The sequence below is a fragment of the Cervus elaphus genome, chromosome 9 (genome assembly GCF_910594005.1).
Source record: "Cervus elaphus chromosome 9, mCerEla1.1, whole genome shotgun sequence".
NCBI lineage: Eukaryota > Metazoa > Chordata > Mammalia > Artiodactyla > Cervidae > Cervus > Cervus elaphus.
In genome coordinates, this window is record NC_057823.1 from 13,913,661 (window position 1) to 13,927,668 (window position 14,008).

General features: G+C 50.5%; 1 protein-coding gene across 2 annotated transcripts; it reads left to right on the plus strand.

The window, feature by feature from the left end:
• Window positions 1-5,112: 5,112 nt before the first annotated feature.
• Window positions 5,113-13,924, plus strand: DDX39A (DExD-box helicase 39A). Of its 2 annotated transcripts, none has more exons than XM_043911225.1 (11): window positions 5,113-5,462; window positions 9,394-9,602; window positions 9,739-9,866; window positions 11,046-11,138; window positions 11,502-11,685; window positions 12,358-12,476; window positions 12,809-12,940; window positions 13,036-13,145; window positions 13,250-13,394; window positions 13,509-13,656; window positions 13,772-13,924. In XM_043911225.1, exons 2-11 carry the CDS (start codon window positions 9,395-9,397, stop codon window positions 13,786-13,788), a joined length of 1,284 nt encoding a protein of 427 aa, XP_043767160.1. In that variant the 5' UTR covers window positions 5,113-5,462; window position 9,394; the 3' UTR covers window positions 13,789-13,924. The 2 variants fall into 2 exon arrangements, with proteins under 2 accessions (XP_043767160.1, XP_043767159.1); XM_043911224.1 differs by having other exon boundaries at window positions 5,310-5,462; window positions 9,391-9,602.
• The last annotated feature ends 84 nt before the right edge of the window (window positions 13,925-14,008 follow it).

The following is a 14,008-nucleotide window of genomic DNA, read 5'->3' on the forward strand; positions in this document are numbered from 1 at the left end:
AAAAGGGATGATCATAGTGCCATCAACCTCATAGGGTTGCTGGGAAGCTTAAATGAATTAATTCTCATAAAGCACAGAATGTGTGTGCACGCTCAGCTGCTCAGTTGTGTCTGACTCTTGGCATCTCCATGGACTGTGGTCCGCCAGGCTCCTCTGTTCATGGGATTTTTCAGGCAAGAATACTGGAGTGGGTAGCCATTTCCTTCTCCAAAAGCACGGAATAGGGCTGCAGTGATTGTTCAGTTATTTTTATTGAGGCTGTTTCTGTAGTGGGGGAGGGGAATGGAGTTGGGGATGTGAACAGAAATGACTTCCACTTTAAAAATAATGTTATGTCTTTTACTTTAAATTGTTTATTTTGATTGAGGCGCAAGTTACATATGGTAAAGTACACAGATCTTTTGGTGTTCAGCAACATGAATTTGTATATATGCACCTACCCCTGTGGCCTCTGCTCAGGCCACTCCCCTGTGGTGTAAGTTTTACTTGTGCTCTTTCCCTGGCAAGCTCCTCATGTAGATACTATGTAAATTAACTTTAGCTGTCCTTGAGCTTCATACTCCATGGAATCATTTTATGATTTTTAAAAATGGCTGGACTCCTTTTTTCTTTAAGTTTTTTTTTTATATGGACTATTTTTAAAGTCTTTATTGAATTTGTTACAATATTGTTTCTGTTTTTATGTTTTGGCTTTTTGGCCACAAACATGTGGGCTCTTAGCGCCCCCCAGAGCAGGGATTGAACTCACAATCCCTGCATTGGAAGACGAAGTCTTAACCACTGGACCACCAGGGAAGTCCCCAAATGTCTGGATTCTTTCACTTAATATTTATTTTGTTTTCTGTTACTGTGCAATTCACCCTTTTAAAGTGTACAATCAAAAAAAAGTGTACAATCCAACATACACAGTGTACAGTGTATGTTTGCAAAGAACGTGATGTTTTTAATATTTATCCATCATGTTGTGGCTATGAATCATTCATTCCTTTTTATTTCTAGTGGTATTCCATGGTATGAATGGACCACAGTTTCCTTCCTCATTCATTTGTTGATGGACACTTGGGCTGTTTCCAGTTTGGAGCTGTTATGTATAAAGATAACTTTTTGACCACACCATGCAGCATGTGGGGACTTATTTCCTAGACCAGGGATCAAGCCCACACCCCCTGCATTGGAAGCGTGGAGTCTTAACCACTGAACCACCAGGGAAGTCCCGTTCATATCTTTTTGTGGCCCCCCCCGCCAAAAAAAATGTTTCCTTGGACTTCCCTGGTGGTGCAATGGATAAGAGTTCACTTGCCAGTGCAGGGGACAGGGGTTCAATCTGGTCTGGGAAGATTCCGCATGCCAAACAGCAACTGTGCCTTAACTACTGAGCCCATGCTCTAGAGCCCACAAGCCACAGTTACTGAAGCCTGCACGTTCTAAGACAGGAAAGACACAACTAATGGTCTATTCATCAGTAGCTCCTGTGCTGCAGCTACTGAAGCCTGCACATCTAGAGCCTGTGCTCAGAAACAAGAGAAACCACCGCAATGAGAAGCCTGCACACAGCAACTGGAGAGGAGCCCCCACTTGCTGCAACTAGAGAAAGTCTGCGTGCAGCAATGAAGACCCAGTGCAGCCAAAAATTAAATATTAACAATGTGTACATGTCAAACAATTTTTTTATGTTTCATTGATTGTTCTGAGGACTGCTTAGTCATGACATCGGTGCCTGTTCAACCCAATGGATCTGATCTGAGATTATTTTTTCTGTCTTGGGGGGGTGAGGGTGGACATTAGCAATGTCTGGAGGCATTTTTGGTTTGAAGACATTGAGGCAGGGTGTTACTGGCATCGAGAGGTCAAGAATGCTCCTAAACATCCTACAAGGCACGGGATGGCTCCAACTGCAAAGAAGGATCCGGCTCAGATGTCAAGATTGTTGGGGTTGAGGTTCCCTAGTTAACCTTATTACAAACTGCCAGATCATTTTCTGAAGTGGTCTTCTCACTTCTGGTTCCTCCACAGCCTCTCCTCCAACCTTGGTACTGTGAGTCTTTTCCTTTTTAGCCATTTGGGTGGGTGTTTAAAAATCTTTTCTATCTTAAAATAATTCTGAAATGAATCAGGCCAATATGACAAATGTGAACATTTTTTCATCTTGGGTGGTGGATGTACTTTAGCTGGCTCTAATCTTTTCTGGATTTAATGTTTGTGGGATTTTTTTGTTTCTTGTGGCTTTCTTGTTGCTTGTTTTGAATAGTACAAGCTCCCCCTGGCTGCATAGATGGTGAATGCCCTGTTTGTTTTTTTCCCCTTTGTTTTCCGAGACTTCTTTACTGGACTCAACTGGCTCCAGTCTCCTCCTTCTCCAGCATCATCTCAGATAATCTAATACCTCCAAGGTTACCTCTCACCTGCTTTCCTGGAGCTCCTCTTCTTTCCCCAGGAACTGGTTTTCTCCAGGCTTCCAATTTACCTGGCTTTGGCTTCTATCTCCACCTATAGAGGTTCTGTTGTTCCATCGCTAAGTTGTGCCCAACTCTTTGTGAGAAAGAGGTTTTGGCTAAGTCTAATAAAGAGACCTGGCTTTGACTTGAATTCCTGCCAGCAGTGTGACTTTGGGACCGAGATTAACTCTATCTGGAGCTCAGGTCAACCACATGACAATAGATATGAACAATGGATATGCTAATACACACAAATTAAATATAAATACGTTTTATGTGTTTTTTACATGCAATTTTTAAAAAATCAAAAGTAATGCAAAAAAAAAAAAAAAATCCAAATAAAGACAGGCTTCCCTGCTGGCTCAGTGGTAAAGTATCCACCTTTCATTGCAGGAGACACAGGTTCAATCCCTAATCTGCAAAGATCCTGCATAGCAACTAAGCCTGAGTGCCATGACTATTGAGCCTGTGCTCTGGTGTTCTGGAGCCCCAGAGCCATGACTACTGAGCCCACATGCTGCAACTACTGAAGCCTGCGAGCTCTAGAGCCTGTGTTCCGCATCAAGAGAAGCCAACGAAACGAGAAGCCCTCTCATCACTACCAGAGAGTAGTCCCCACTTGCCACAACTACGTTGCCCACACAGCAACGCAGACCCAGCACAGTCAATAATAAATAAGTAAATAAAATTATTATTATTATTTTTTTAAAAAGACAGGATCAGTAGTTCTGAACGTTTCCTTTTGCCTCAGGTGCCAATATGGCTTGACGTAGCACTGTTACTGACCCTGTCTTTACTTAAAATTTTGACATTTTGCTCATCAGATATTTTAGCGAGATTTTAAACATTAATTTTGATTTTAAAGTAATGCATTCAAATATTATTTATCTTGATGACTCAGTTTTTTAAGATTAAAAAAATTATTTTTTATTTCTGGCTCTGCTGGGTCTTCGCTGCTATGAGTGGGCTTTAGTTGTGGAGAGCAGGGGCTACTCTTCGTTATGCGTATTTCTCAGTGCAGTGGCTTCGCGTTGTGGAGCACAGGCTCCAGGTGCATGGGGTTCAGTAGTTGCAGCACTCAGCCTCAGTAGTTGTGGCTCTTGGGCTTTGTTGCTCCACTGCATGTGGAATCTTCCCAGACCAGGGATGGAACCCATGTTCCCTACATTGCAAGGCAGATTCTTAACCACTGAACTGCCAGGGAAGTCTCACGAGTTTTTTGCTTTTTTGCTTTGTTCGGTGTTTGGTGCCCCCTTAAAATTTGCATGCCGCACCCTCATTCGGGCCTGCTTCCCCACTTCCGGGTATACAGGAAGTGCTCTATAAGTGTTCTGACGTAATTACTTATGATGTAATTATCACATACAGTATCAACCTTATGTCATGTTAAAGCCTCCCTCTGGATTGACTGGTTTCTCTTCATTGGGCTTTTTGACTGAAGTTAAACCTGTGATGACTTTAGCGCTGAGTTTGTCTCAGACACGGACCCTTTGATAGCTTTATACTAAATGAAAACGAAATGCCTGAACCTCTTTGGAAAATTGTGGAGAAAGATTTAATTGTGTTAAGGGCTTAGGGAGACTGGAAAGCTGGAGCAGGCTTACGGAGTTTGCTCTACTTACTGTCCTTGCTCTTTCCCATCCCCCAAATCTCCGATAGCTGAGAAAAGACTGACAGTACCAGGTATGGCAAGAATTAAGAGTCACTGGAACTTTCACAGGGTGCTAGTGAGAATGTAGAAAACTGTCAGGATCTACTAAAGCCTAATTCTCACATGACCTTCCACTCACCATTTCACTCCTAGGTATTTGCCATAGAGAAGTAAATTCATTTTCACAAAAATACTTGTATACGATTTATTAATAATGGCCAAATACTGGGGGGAAATGTCTATCTATAGGTGAATGGAGAAACTCTATTGGCTATATTGTGGTATAGCCACACAGTGGGATACTACTCAGGAGTAAAAAAGAAGGAATATTGCTATGTACAGCAATGTGGAAAATCTCAAAACATTTTGTTGAGCAGAAGCCAGACACAAGAGACAATCTACTGCATGATTCTGTTTATATGAAATTCAAGAACAGACAAGATTATAGTGATAGAAATAAACATAGTGGCTGCCTGGTTGGGGCAGGAGGGAGGAAGGGGGTGTGGCTGACTTGAAAGGGACGCAACAGAACTTTCTGTGGTGATGGAAATGTTCTATAACTTCACCAGGTAATTGTCACTCGGGTATCAATCATCAGAACTCATGGGACCGCTCAACTCAGTAAAGCACTGGCAGGATAAAAAGGCTGGGAAATTTTCATACAAAGAAAAGTAAAAGTAATAACAACAAAAAAGTTTTATGACGAAAACATCCTGGTTTTGGTTTTTTCGGCCTGAACCTGCATGGCCATTCGCACAGTGTCGGACCAGGACGCGACTCTCAGCAAACAGGAATTGTGGCTTAGGACCATTTCTCTCACTCCCATGCCCAGAGGGGCCCCTTCTCTACTGAGGATGCAAAATGTCTCTCCACGGTGGTGTTATGCCAAGCTCCCTAGCCTTCTCAGAACCCTTTGAGAACCTCTACGCTGCAGGACCACTTCGAAAACTTCCCTCAGCGTAGAGGTCTTATTTCATAAGAGCGAGACACTCACTCTGGGCCCACATCACGGCTTCGGTTGCCCGGACTAAATATGGTGGCACACGAGCCGGTCACAACCTCGACCACGTGACGGTACCGTACGCTCGCAGACGCCCGCCTGGGTCAGCCCACTCCGGCGCCTACTTTTAGATTGACCAATGAATCGGAGGCATGAGGCACGCCCTTTTCCCCTCTCCACCAATAGCCTCCAGACACCTCCCACAGAATCCAATCATCGCTCCCGCCTCTCTTGAATGAAAAGCGAGCGGCCCAGTGAGCTGAGCCGCACTCGGACGTAGGAGACAGGAAGCGCAACAGCTCGTGTCGGGGCGCGAGAACTGTAACCAGAGTCGGGTGGCTCTCTTCGCAGCACGCGGAGGCGAACAAGGAATCAGGTGAGCGGCTGGCCCAGGCGCGGGGCCGCGGTGCGGAGACGTCGGATCTGCGGGCGAGCGGGAGATAGGAGACGCCAGGGGTTGAGGGAAGGAGACCGAGCGCGAGACAAGGGGAGGCGGGGTGTTGGGCTGTCCGGAGCGCGGGTTGGCGGCCGTTGGGCATTAGGGCGCATGCGCGAGGGGCGGACCGGCCGTTGGCGCGCGGGTACGGGCCCGCTTCCGGGAAGGGTTGTCATGGCCGCCCGCAGGCTGAACCCCACTTTGGGGCAAAGTCTGCCTGTTCTTGGAAGCCCGAGGCGATTTGGGGAGGGGACAGGAGGCGACACGGGGGTCTGGGGCCGCGGTGCGCGAAGCCGGAGCTTGTAGACGTGACGATCTTCAAGATCGAAAGACTCTTCCTCCGTTCTTGCTTTGCGTTTCGGGGGGTGGATTCGTAGTTCCAGAGATTTAGGGCAAAAAGTGATGTTCCAGTAAGGAACAAAGTCTTAGATGAAAATCTCTTTGGGGGCACTTCAGGGTGAAAAGGGTACGCGAAAGGGTCTGGGTTGTTACTTAGTCGTCTGTCAGCTTTCAAGTTGATCAGCTCTTGGGGCCTCTGCCATCTTCTCTGGGTGGAGCAAACAGCGCCAGATCTTTTCCTGATGTAATTTGTTTTGATTTTTAGGTTCTGTCTAGCCAGTCCCTAGAAATTTTGTGTCTCAAACTTAGTCTGTCACTAAATTTGTCTCCCCATTAAAACAAAAAGAGTTTCTTCGAACTCTTATTTTTTGGAATGCACATCTCTTTCCGTATTTGAAGCCCAGAGTAGACGACGCTGGCTCTTTTTAGTCCAAGGCTCCCCCAGGGGTTGGTCCCTCTCTGTAGGGTGATCCACCCTCTTTTCCCTCTTTAACAATGCTCTCACCGTGGTTAACCCTCTTTGATTTGGTGTCTGGTTTTCCCTGCTGCTGGTCCCTTACCTCACTCCATCTTCTCTGGAGTAACTTGGTCTTGAGCAAATCCTGATTGAGTCACAACTAAAAACCTAATCAGCGATTTCTTATTCAGCGAATTAAGTATGAATACTCTGGGCCTAACCAGCTTGGTTTTCTGCCACTTGCTTCAAGCAACCAGTTCTTTCCAACCCCTGAAAGGATCTAGTGGTTTCTGGACTGCCCTTTGCTGGCGCCTCTTCTTTTCTTTGATGCTTGAAGTGAGCCTTCCTGTTTTTACCAGTAGGAATCCTCAGTACTTGTATCAGATTGCCTCTTTCAAGAATCCTATGAGGACATTTGCTTAGCCCCTAAACTCTGCCGTGAGGCCCTGATTCTAATTCCATTTATTCAGCCATTTGCTCTTCTTGAGTGCTTACCTGTTATGAACCAGGTCCTGTTCTGGGTGCTGGGCTGGCATGACTGGAGGGGGTGTTTTTTTAGTTGGACCCAACTTTGGAATATGCCTTTTTGGAACAACAGAACAGCTTCCCAGATGTTCAGTGGGTAAAGAATCTGCCTGCAATGCAGGAGACACAGAGATGGGGGTTTGATCCATGGGTCAGGAACATCCCCTGGAGGAGAAAATGGCAACCCACTCCAGTATTTCTGCCTGAAAAATCCCATGGACAGAGGAGCCTGGTGGGCTACAGTCCGTGGTGTCAATAAGAGTTGGAATGACAGAAGGACAAAACACAATGGAAAATGCCTTTCTGAAACAACAGAGGTCTGAAAAAAGTGGGAAAAGCAAGTTGAAAGGGGCTGAGGCATGTTTGAGGCTCAGCAGCAAGGCCTATGTGTGAGGGTGACAAACTGAGTATAGGGGGAGTCAGGTTGTGGCGGGCCTGATAGTCTGTGGTGAGGACTCTGTTTTGCTTTGAACACAGTGGGATCCTGTGGAGGGTGTTGAGCAGAGGAGTGGCTTTCTCTGACTTAGCTTTTTTAGGCTCCCTCCAGCAGCTGAGGGGCCTTGAAGGGGGAGTGGGAGATGGAAAGCAAGGAGCCCAACAAGGCAGCTTTTGGCATAATCCAGGCACGAAGTGACGGTGCCCAAGTGCCTATCAGCTGACAATGGATAAAACGAACTGTATTATTTCAGTAAAAAGGAATATTCATTGGCCACGAAAAGAAATGGTGTACTGATACATGGCCACAATATAGAGGAACCTTGAAAAATTAGGTGAGTGAAGTCAGACTGTCACATGTTGTATGATTCCATTATATGAAATGTCCCAAATAGGCAGATTCACAAAAAGAAAGTAGATTAGTGGTTGCCAAAGGGAGTTGGGGGGCACAGGATGGTAGCCTGAGGGTGCAGTCTTTGACATGAGGAAATGTGTGCTAAAGATGATTGTGGCAGCAGTTGAAAATATTTGTGACTGCACAAGAAACCAATAAAATGTACCTTTTAAACTGCCTTGTATGGCATGTGAATGTCTCCATAAAGCTGCTCTAAACTAAAAAGAAAGGTGATGACAGCCTGAGAACCAGTGACGTAGCAGGGGTGAGAAGTGGCCTGATTGACCTGCCTAGATTTATTGGCTGGTGGGACAGGAAAAGAGAAAAGACAGAACAGTTTAGAGAATGGAGTTGCCTTTTCTGAGATGCGGGTGGAGGGGAGAGGTTGTCCATAGAGAGGCCTCATGGAGGTGGTTAAGGCCCTGGGGCTGCATAGTCACAGAGGATGAGTGGCGAAAGGGCCACAAATTGGGCCTGGAACCCTCAAAATCCATCTCAGGAAGAGGGACTATTTTTAGCACTTCCACCCCCTACACTGGTCTTCCCTGGTGGCTGAATGGTAAAGAACCCACCTCCCAATGCAGGAGACAAGGGTTCAATCCCTGGGTCGGGAAGATCCCCTGGAGGAAGGCATGGCAACCCACTCTGGTATTCTTGCCTGGGAAATCCCGTGGACAGAGGAGCCTGGCGGGCTGCAGTCCGTGTGGTCACAAAGAGACACGACTTAGCAACTAAAATGACAGCAACAACCACCCCTTGACTGGAGGCTGGGGTGCAACAGGGAGGACAAAAGACAGTATTCTCATGTTTGGGTCCCTGTAGCCTGCACCCACTAGGTGCTCTGTGTGGCTGAATTAAATGAAGCCAGGAAGTGATTGCACTTTGTATTAATTCTTTTTACCATCTTGGCTGTATTCTTACTGGCTCCAGGCCCAATGGGAGGTCTTTTCATGAGAGCACTTAATTATTCCCTTGTGCAAACCACAAATAGCAGGAGCAGCTGGGGCTGGGTAGACACTGGCGAGCTCAGAAGCTCCCATCTCTCCAGCATCCTGGCAGTTGCATCTCCAGGCTCAGGGTGGGGTCCTTGGGGAGTGACAGTGGAGGGGAGTCCTTGAGACTAGGTGGTCTGAGGCTATTCAGTAGAGCTGAGACCTTGATGCTGAGAAGGAGGCATTTATTTGTTCAGAGACCAGAAGCAATGCAGCAGAGTCGTGCCTATGGGGCTGGGCGACCTGAGCTGGGGTAGAGGCTCAATAAGTATCAGCAGCCAAATGAGGCTGGTGGTGGTATGGAATGGGGTGGGCAGGGGCCAGTGAGGGAGGTTGCAAGTGGAAAGGAATTGGGGTTTCACTCGGTGCACCTGTGATTGTGGCCTGAAGGTCCCAGGGAGAGGTGAGGCAGCTTGGTGGAGGGTGGTGGAGATGTGGGCACAACAGGCGGAAGCTGGGAAGTGCTACACAGGTGGAGTGGTGGGGTCTGCTGTGGGAGTCAGTGTCGGAGGTGACTTAAAGAGAGATGGAGAATGACGTCCAGTCTTGGCTTCAGTGGCTGGGCGGCCAGACCGGACCCCAGGACCTCACCCACCTCAGACTTGTATCAGCAGCTTGCAGCTTCTGTGCACAGCTCCCTTTTCCCCTTCCCTCTGGGAATTTTCCTGCCTGCGTCAGTCACTGTTGTTGCTTCTCTGAGCCCTGTCCTCCCTCCTCTGTTCTCAGCAGCATGGCGGAACAGGATGTGGAAAACGAGCTTCTGGATTATGAGGAAGATGAAGAGCCTCAGGCACCTCCAGAGAGCGCTCCACCTCCCCCCAAGAAAGACGTGAAGGGTTCCTATGTTTCCATCCACAGCTCTGGCTTCCGGGACTTTCTGCTGAAGCCGGAGCTCCTGAGGGCCATAGTGGACTGTGGCTTTGAGCACCCATCAGAGGGTACGCATCCCTGGGTCCTCCCTCCCTCGGCTCTCCTCTCACTGCCTCGGCGCGGTCCACTCAGCCACCTGGTGAGGGGCCTGCACGGAGGAACATCCATCCGGTTTCTGATAGCTCATGTGCTCTCTTCCCTCAGTCCAGCACGAGTGTATCCCACAAGCCATTCTGGGCATGGACGTCCTGTGCCAGGCCAAGTCAGGGATGGGCAAGACAGCAGTTTTTGTGTTGGCCACTCTGCAGCAGATTGAGCCCGTCAATGGACAGGTGGGTGGACACCCTCCCTGCTAGGCGCTAGCTTCCTGATGCAGCAGGAATCATGGGTCCTCTTGTTAAAAATCCTTGTTCCCGCATCCTCTTTGTGGACTTTTAAAATTAAGTACGGTACTTAGTTCTACTGGAGCAGGAGATGGCAACCCATTCCAGTATTCTTGCTTGGAAAATCTCATGAACAGAGGAGCCTCACAGTCCATGTGAGTGCATGGCGTCACAAAGAGTTGGACACAAGTGAGCAACTTAGCATGCACTCAGTTAGTTGTTACCAATATCGCCCCCAAAATGATAAGCCAAGAGGAAAAACTGAAAAGTGCCCAGTCTGACCACCCAGCAAGACGGCTGTAATTTCTACATGTGCTTTTCTAGATCGTGCACATATGTGAAGGTGGTCTTACACTGAACATGGTTTTGTTACTGCTTTTATTGCCGACAGGACACAATTGTCTTCTCATGCCTTAAATGTTGTAGTTCACTATTTTGAGGGGATAATTGAGACACGTGCAGGTGTTCTGTTCTTGACACGCTGGGGCACACCTCCCTGGGTGTTACTGACCTTAGGGTGGCTGGTCCAGGAGGAAAGGGTTTCGTGGGAGGCCATGGTGTGGTTTCAGTCCTTGGCATTGTGGGCCAGGAAGGTGGGATAGCCTTCTCCTGATGGTCATAGGCCAGCCAGGGGGCAGGCTCGGGAAGCTGTTAGCATGGAGAGTGTCACCAGCTAGGTGTCTCCCTGGCATAGGGGGACACACCGGAGTAGCTATAAGGAGACGTAGGGAGGGCTTTCCCAGTGGCTCAGCGGGAAAGAATCCACCTCCCAGTGCAGAGATGCAGGTTCAGTCCCTGGGTCAGGAGGATCCCTTAGAGGAGGAAATGGCAACCATGGACAGAGGAGCCTGCTGGGCTACAGTCCATTGGGTCGAACAGTCAGACGTGACTGAGGGACTAAACAAAAACAACAAACAGTTAAGTCTTAAAACCTGCTAGGGAAGAAAGTAAGAAGATACAGGGAGTGAGCAGCAGCTGATAGACTGGGAGAAGATGGGGTCATGTGGACTGGACCTTCCAGTGGCCCAAAGGGGTGGGGGCCGCCAGGGACCAGCACTATTGTGGGTTCTGGCCAGGGGAGGACTTTGGACATTGCCTTGAGGGTCTCTGCCCGCCCCTGCCCCACAGGTGACGGTCCTAGTGATGTGCCACACTCGAGAGTTGGCCTTCCAGATCAGTAAGGAGTACGAGCGGTTCTCCAAATACATGCCCAGTGTCAAGGTGAGTCCCCCAGGCCGGGTGGGGTGTGGTGTGGTCTTCTGTAGCCTTGCTGGCCTCAGCTCTGGCCCAGCCAGCATTAACCAAGCTTGGCTGCAGCGGCTGCCTTTGAGGTTTGTGGTGGTTTATGCTCCTTAAAAGCCTGATGAATTATGAATGGGCCCCAGAGGCCTGTGCCAGTCTCAGTCCTGGGGCTGCTTTTCAGTGGAGCTGGGGCCAGGCTCTGAGGCCTCTCCTGTGCCCAGGCACCAGGTCTGGGGTGGCGGTGGGGGCTTCGCAGGGTCGTGAACTGAGTGGCTATAGTCACAAGAGTTGGGTGTAAGCTTTTGGCCACCAGCTGGTTGACAGCATCTTTCCCCCGCATAGGTATCTGTGTTCTTTGGGGGCCTTTCCATCAAGAAGGATGAGGAGGTGTTGAAGAGGAACTGTCCCCATGTGGTGGTGGGGACGCCGGGCCGGATCCTGGCACTTGTGCGCAATAGGAGCCTCAACCTGAAGAACGTGAAGCACTTCGTGTTGGATGAGTGCGACAAGATGCTGGAGCAGCTGGGTGAGTGTCTGCGCCGGGTCTGCGGGCTGTGGAGGCCCCCCGCATCATCCCCCGAACTTCAGAGCCAGACCCTGACAGGCAGGCCAGAGGGTTCCCCAGAGTGGGGTCGTGTGGGTGGCCGGCAGTCAGGTCTCCTGGAAGCAGATTGCAGGCAAATCCTGGCATTTGGCAGAGTGAACTGCGGCTTCTGAGCTGGGTCTTGGAGTGGGACCACATGGCCCAAGATGAGCCGTGTCTGGGCACATGTCCATGTTAGCCGAGGACCGTGGCCCTGCCACCCGCTGGTTTAGCTCTAGGCCCCCGCCTGCGCTAAGGGAGCCCTGACGGCTAGTGGGAGCTGGGGCTTGTGCCTGGGAGGCGGCTGCAGCTCTCACTCCAGCGGCTGTCTCTGCCTCAGGCTCCCCACCCTGAAGCGTGGCTGGAGGCGCGCTGGCATGGCTGCTCCGCTCTGGCAGCGTGTAAGTGGATTGCCGCTCCTCCCGCGCCTCTGCTTATTACCCTGAGTCCGGGCCTCAGGCACCTGGGACTCCCCTCTCTGGCAGTCTGCGCTCACACCGCCCTTGTCATGGGGCCAGCGGCTCCCTGGCACAGGTTGGGAGGGACTGGATCCGGGTGGGGGTCGTGGTCTGGCAGGCGCTGACGCCCCATTTCTTGCTCTCCCTTCCCTGCCAGATATGCGGCGGGACGTGCAGGAAATCTTCCGCCTGACCCCCCATGAGAAGCAGTGCATGATGTTCAGCGCCACCTTGAGCAAGGAGATCCGGCCCGTGTGCAGGAAGTTCATGCAAGATGTGAGTAATGGCGGAGAGCTCTGTGCGGTAGCTTCGGCCTCCGAGGGTGCAGGCTCTTGCCGCTCCCCAACATCCACGCTGCCCTCATGGCACAAGCATGCTAGAAGGCCGGCGGAGCCTCTTCCTCTCTTGTCAAACTGGGAGCTGAGAGCTTGGTCTACACCTGAACCGGGCCGGACCTTAGATCCAGCTGTTGGGAGACAAGTGTTAACGGGGGTACAGAGGCCTCTTGGAAGTATTGCCGCCACGGAGTCGCTCTTGGAAGGTTCTGGGCAGGCAGAAGGCCCAGCAGTAAGCCCCGCCTGGCTCTTCCTGCTCTCCTCCCCGCACAGCCCATGGAGGTGTTCGTGGACGACGAGACCAAGCTCACGCTGCACGGGCTACAGCAGTATTACGTGAAACTCAAGGACAGTGAGAAGAACCGCAAGCTCTTCGACCTCCTGGATGTGTTGGAGTTTAACCAGGTGATGCTTCTGCACGCCCGTGGCCTGTGCTGGGGTTCCCGGCCTGGGGGAGGGAGTCTGGCCCTGACGCAGGTCTGTCTCTCCCTCCATCACAGGTGGTCATCTTTGTGAAGTCAGTACAGCGCTGCATGGCCTTGGCCCAGCTCCTGGTGGAACAGAACTTCCCAGCCATTGCCATCCACAGGGGCATGGCCCAGGAGGAGCGGTGAGTGCGTGCGGGCCACCCTCAGCCCCTGGCAGGCCCGGTGGAGCAGATGCCACCCAGGGTCCCCGTATCTGATGGCCGCCCCTTGTTCCTCTTGCACCCAGTCTGTCACGCTATCAGCAGTTCAAGGACTTCCAGCGGCGGATCCTGGTGGCCACCAACCTGTTTGGCCGAGGGATGGACATTGAGCGCGTCAACATTGTCTTCAATTACGACATGCCTGAGGACTCAGACACCTACCTCCACCGTGTGAGTGGCCCATGGGGGTGTCCCTTCCCTCCTGCCCCTTTTTCAGGGTTGATGTTGGATGGGGACCTCTGTCTGTCTGTCCTCAGCTTGACCCTTGCTCCTATCTCCCTCCAGGTGGCCCGTGCGGGTCGCTTCGGTACCAAAGGCCTGGCCATTACTTTCGTGTCTGACGAGAACGATGCCAAAATCCTCAATGATGTCCAGGACCGGTTTGAAGTGAACGTGGCAGAGCTTCCAGAAGAAATTGACATCTCCACATACAGTAAGTGGTTCAGACAGGGCTGGGGTGCTGGGGGGAGGTGGGGGACAGTGGTGGGGCCTTCTCTCTCCACTGCCCCCTCCTCACTGGCCTCCCCCGTCCCCCGTGTGTCTTACAGTTGAGCAGAGCCGGTAACCACATGCCCTGATGACCCAGAGCCACTCTACTTCCCACGTGCTGCTTCAAGTCCTCTTTCTAGGTGACACTGGGCCTTTCATTTTACTGTTTAAAAGCTGTAGATTTGTGCAAGAATTAAGTTTTTATTATGAAAGTCTGGCTCCCACAGTGTCTGTGTCACCTCACTGCATTTCGTGGACACCAGGGGCCCATGGCCTGGTCAGTGAGCCTCTGGCCA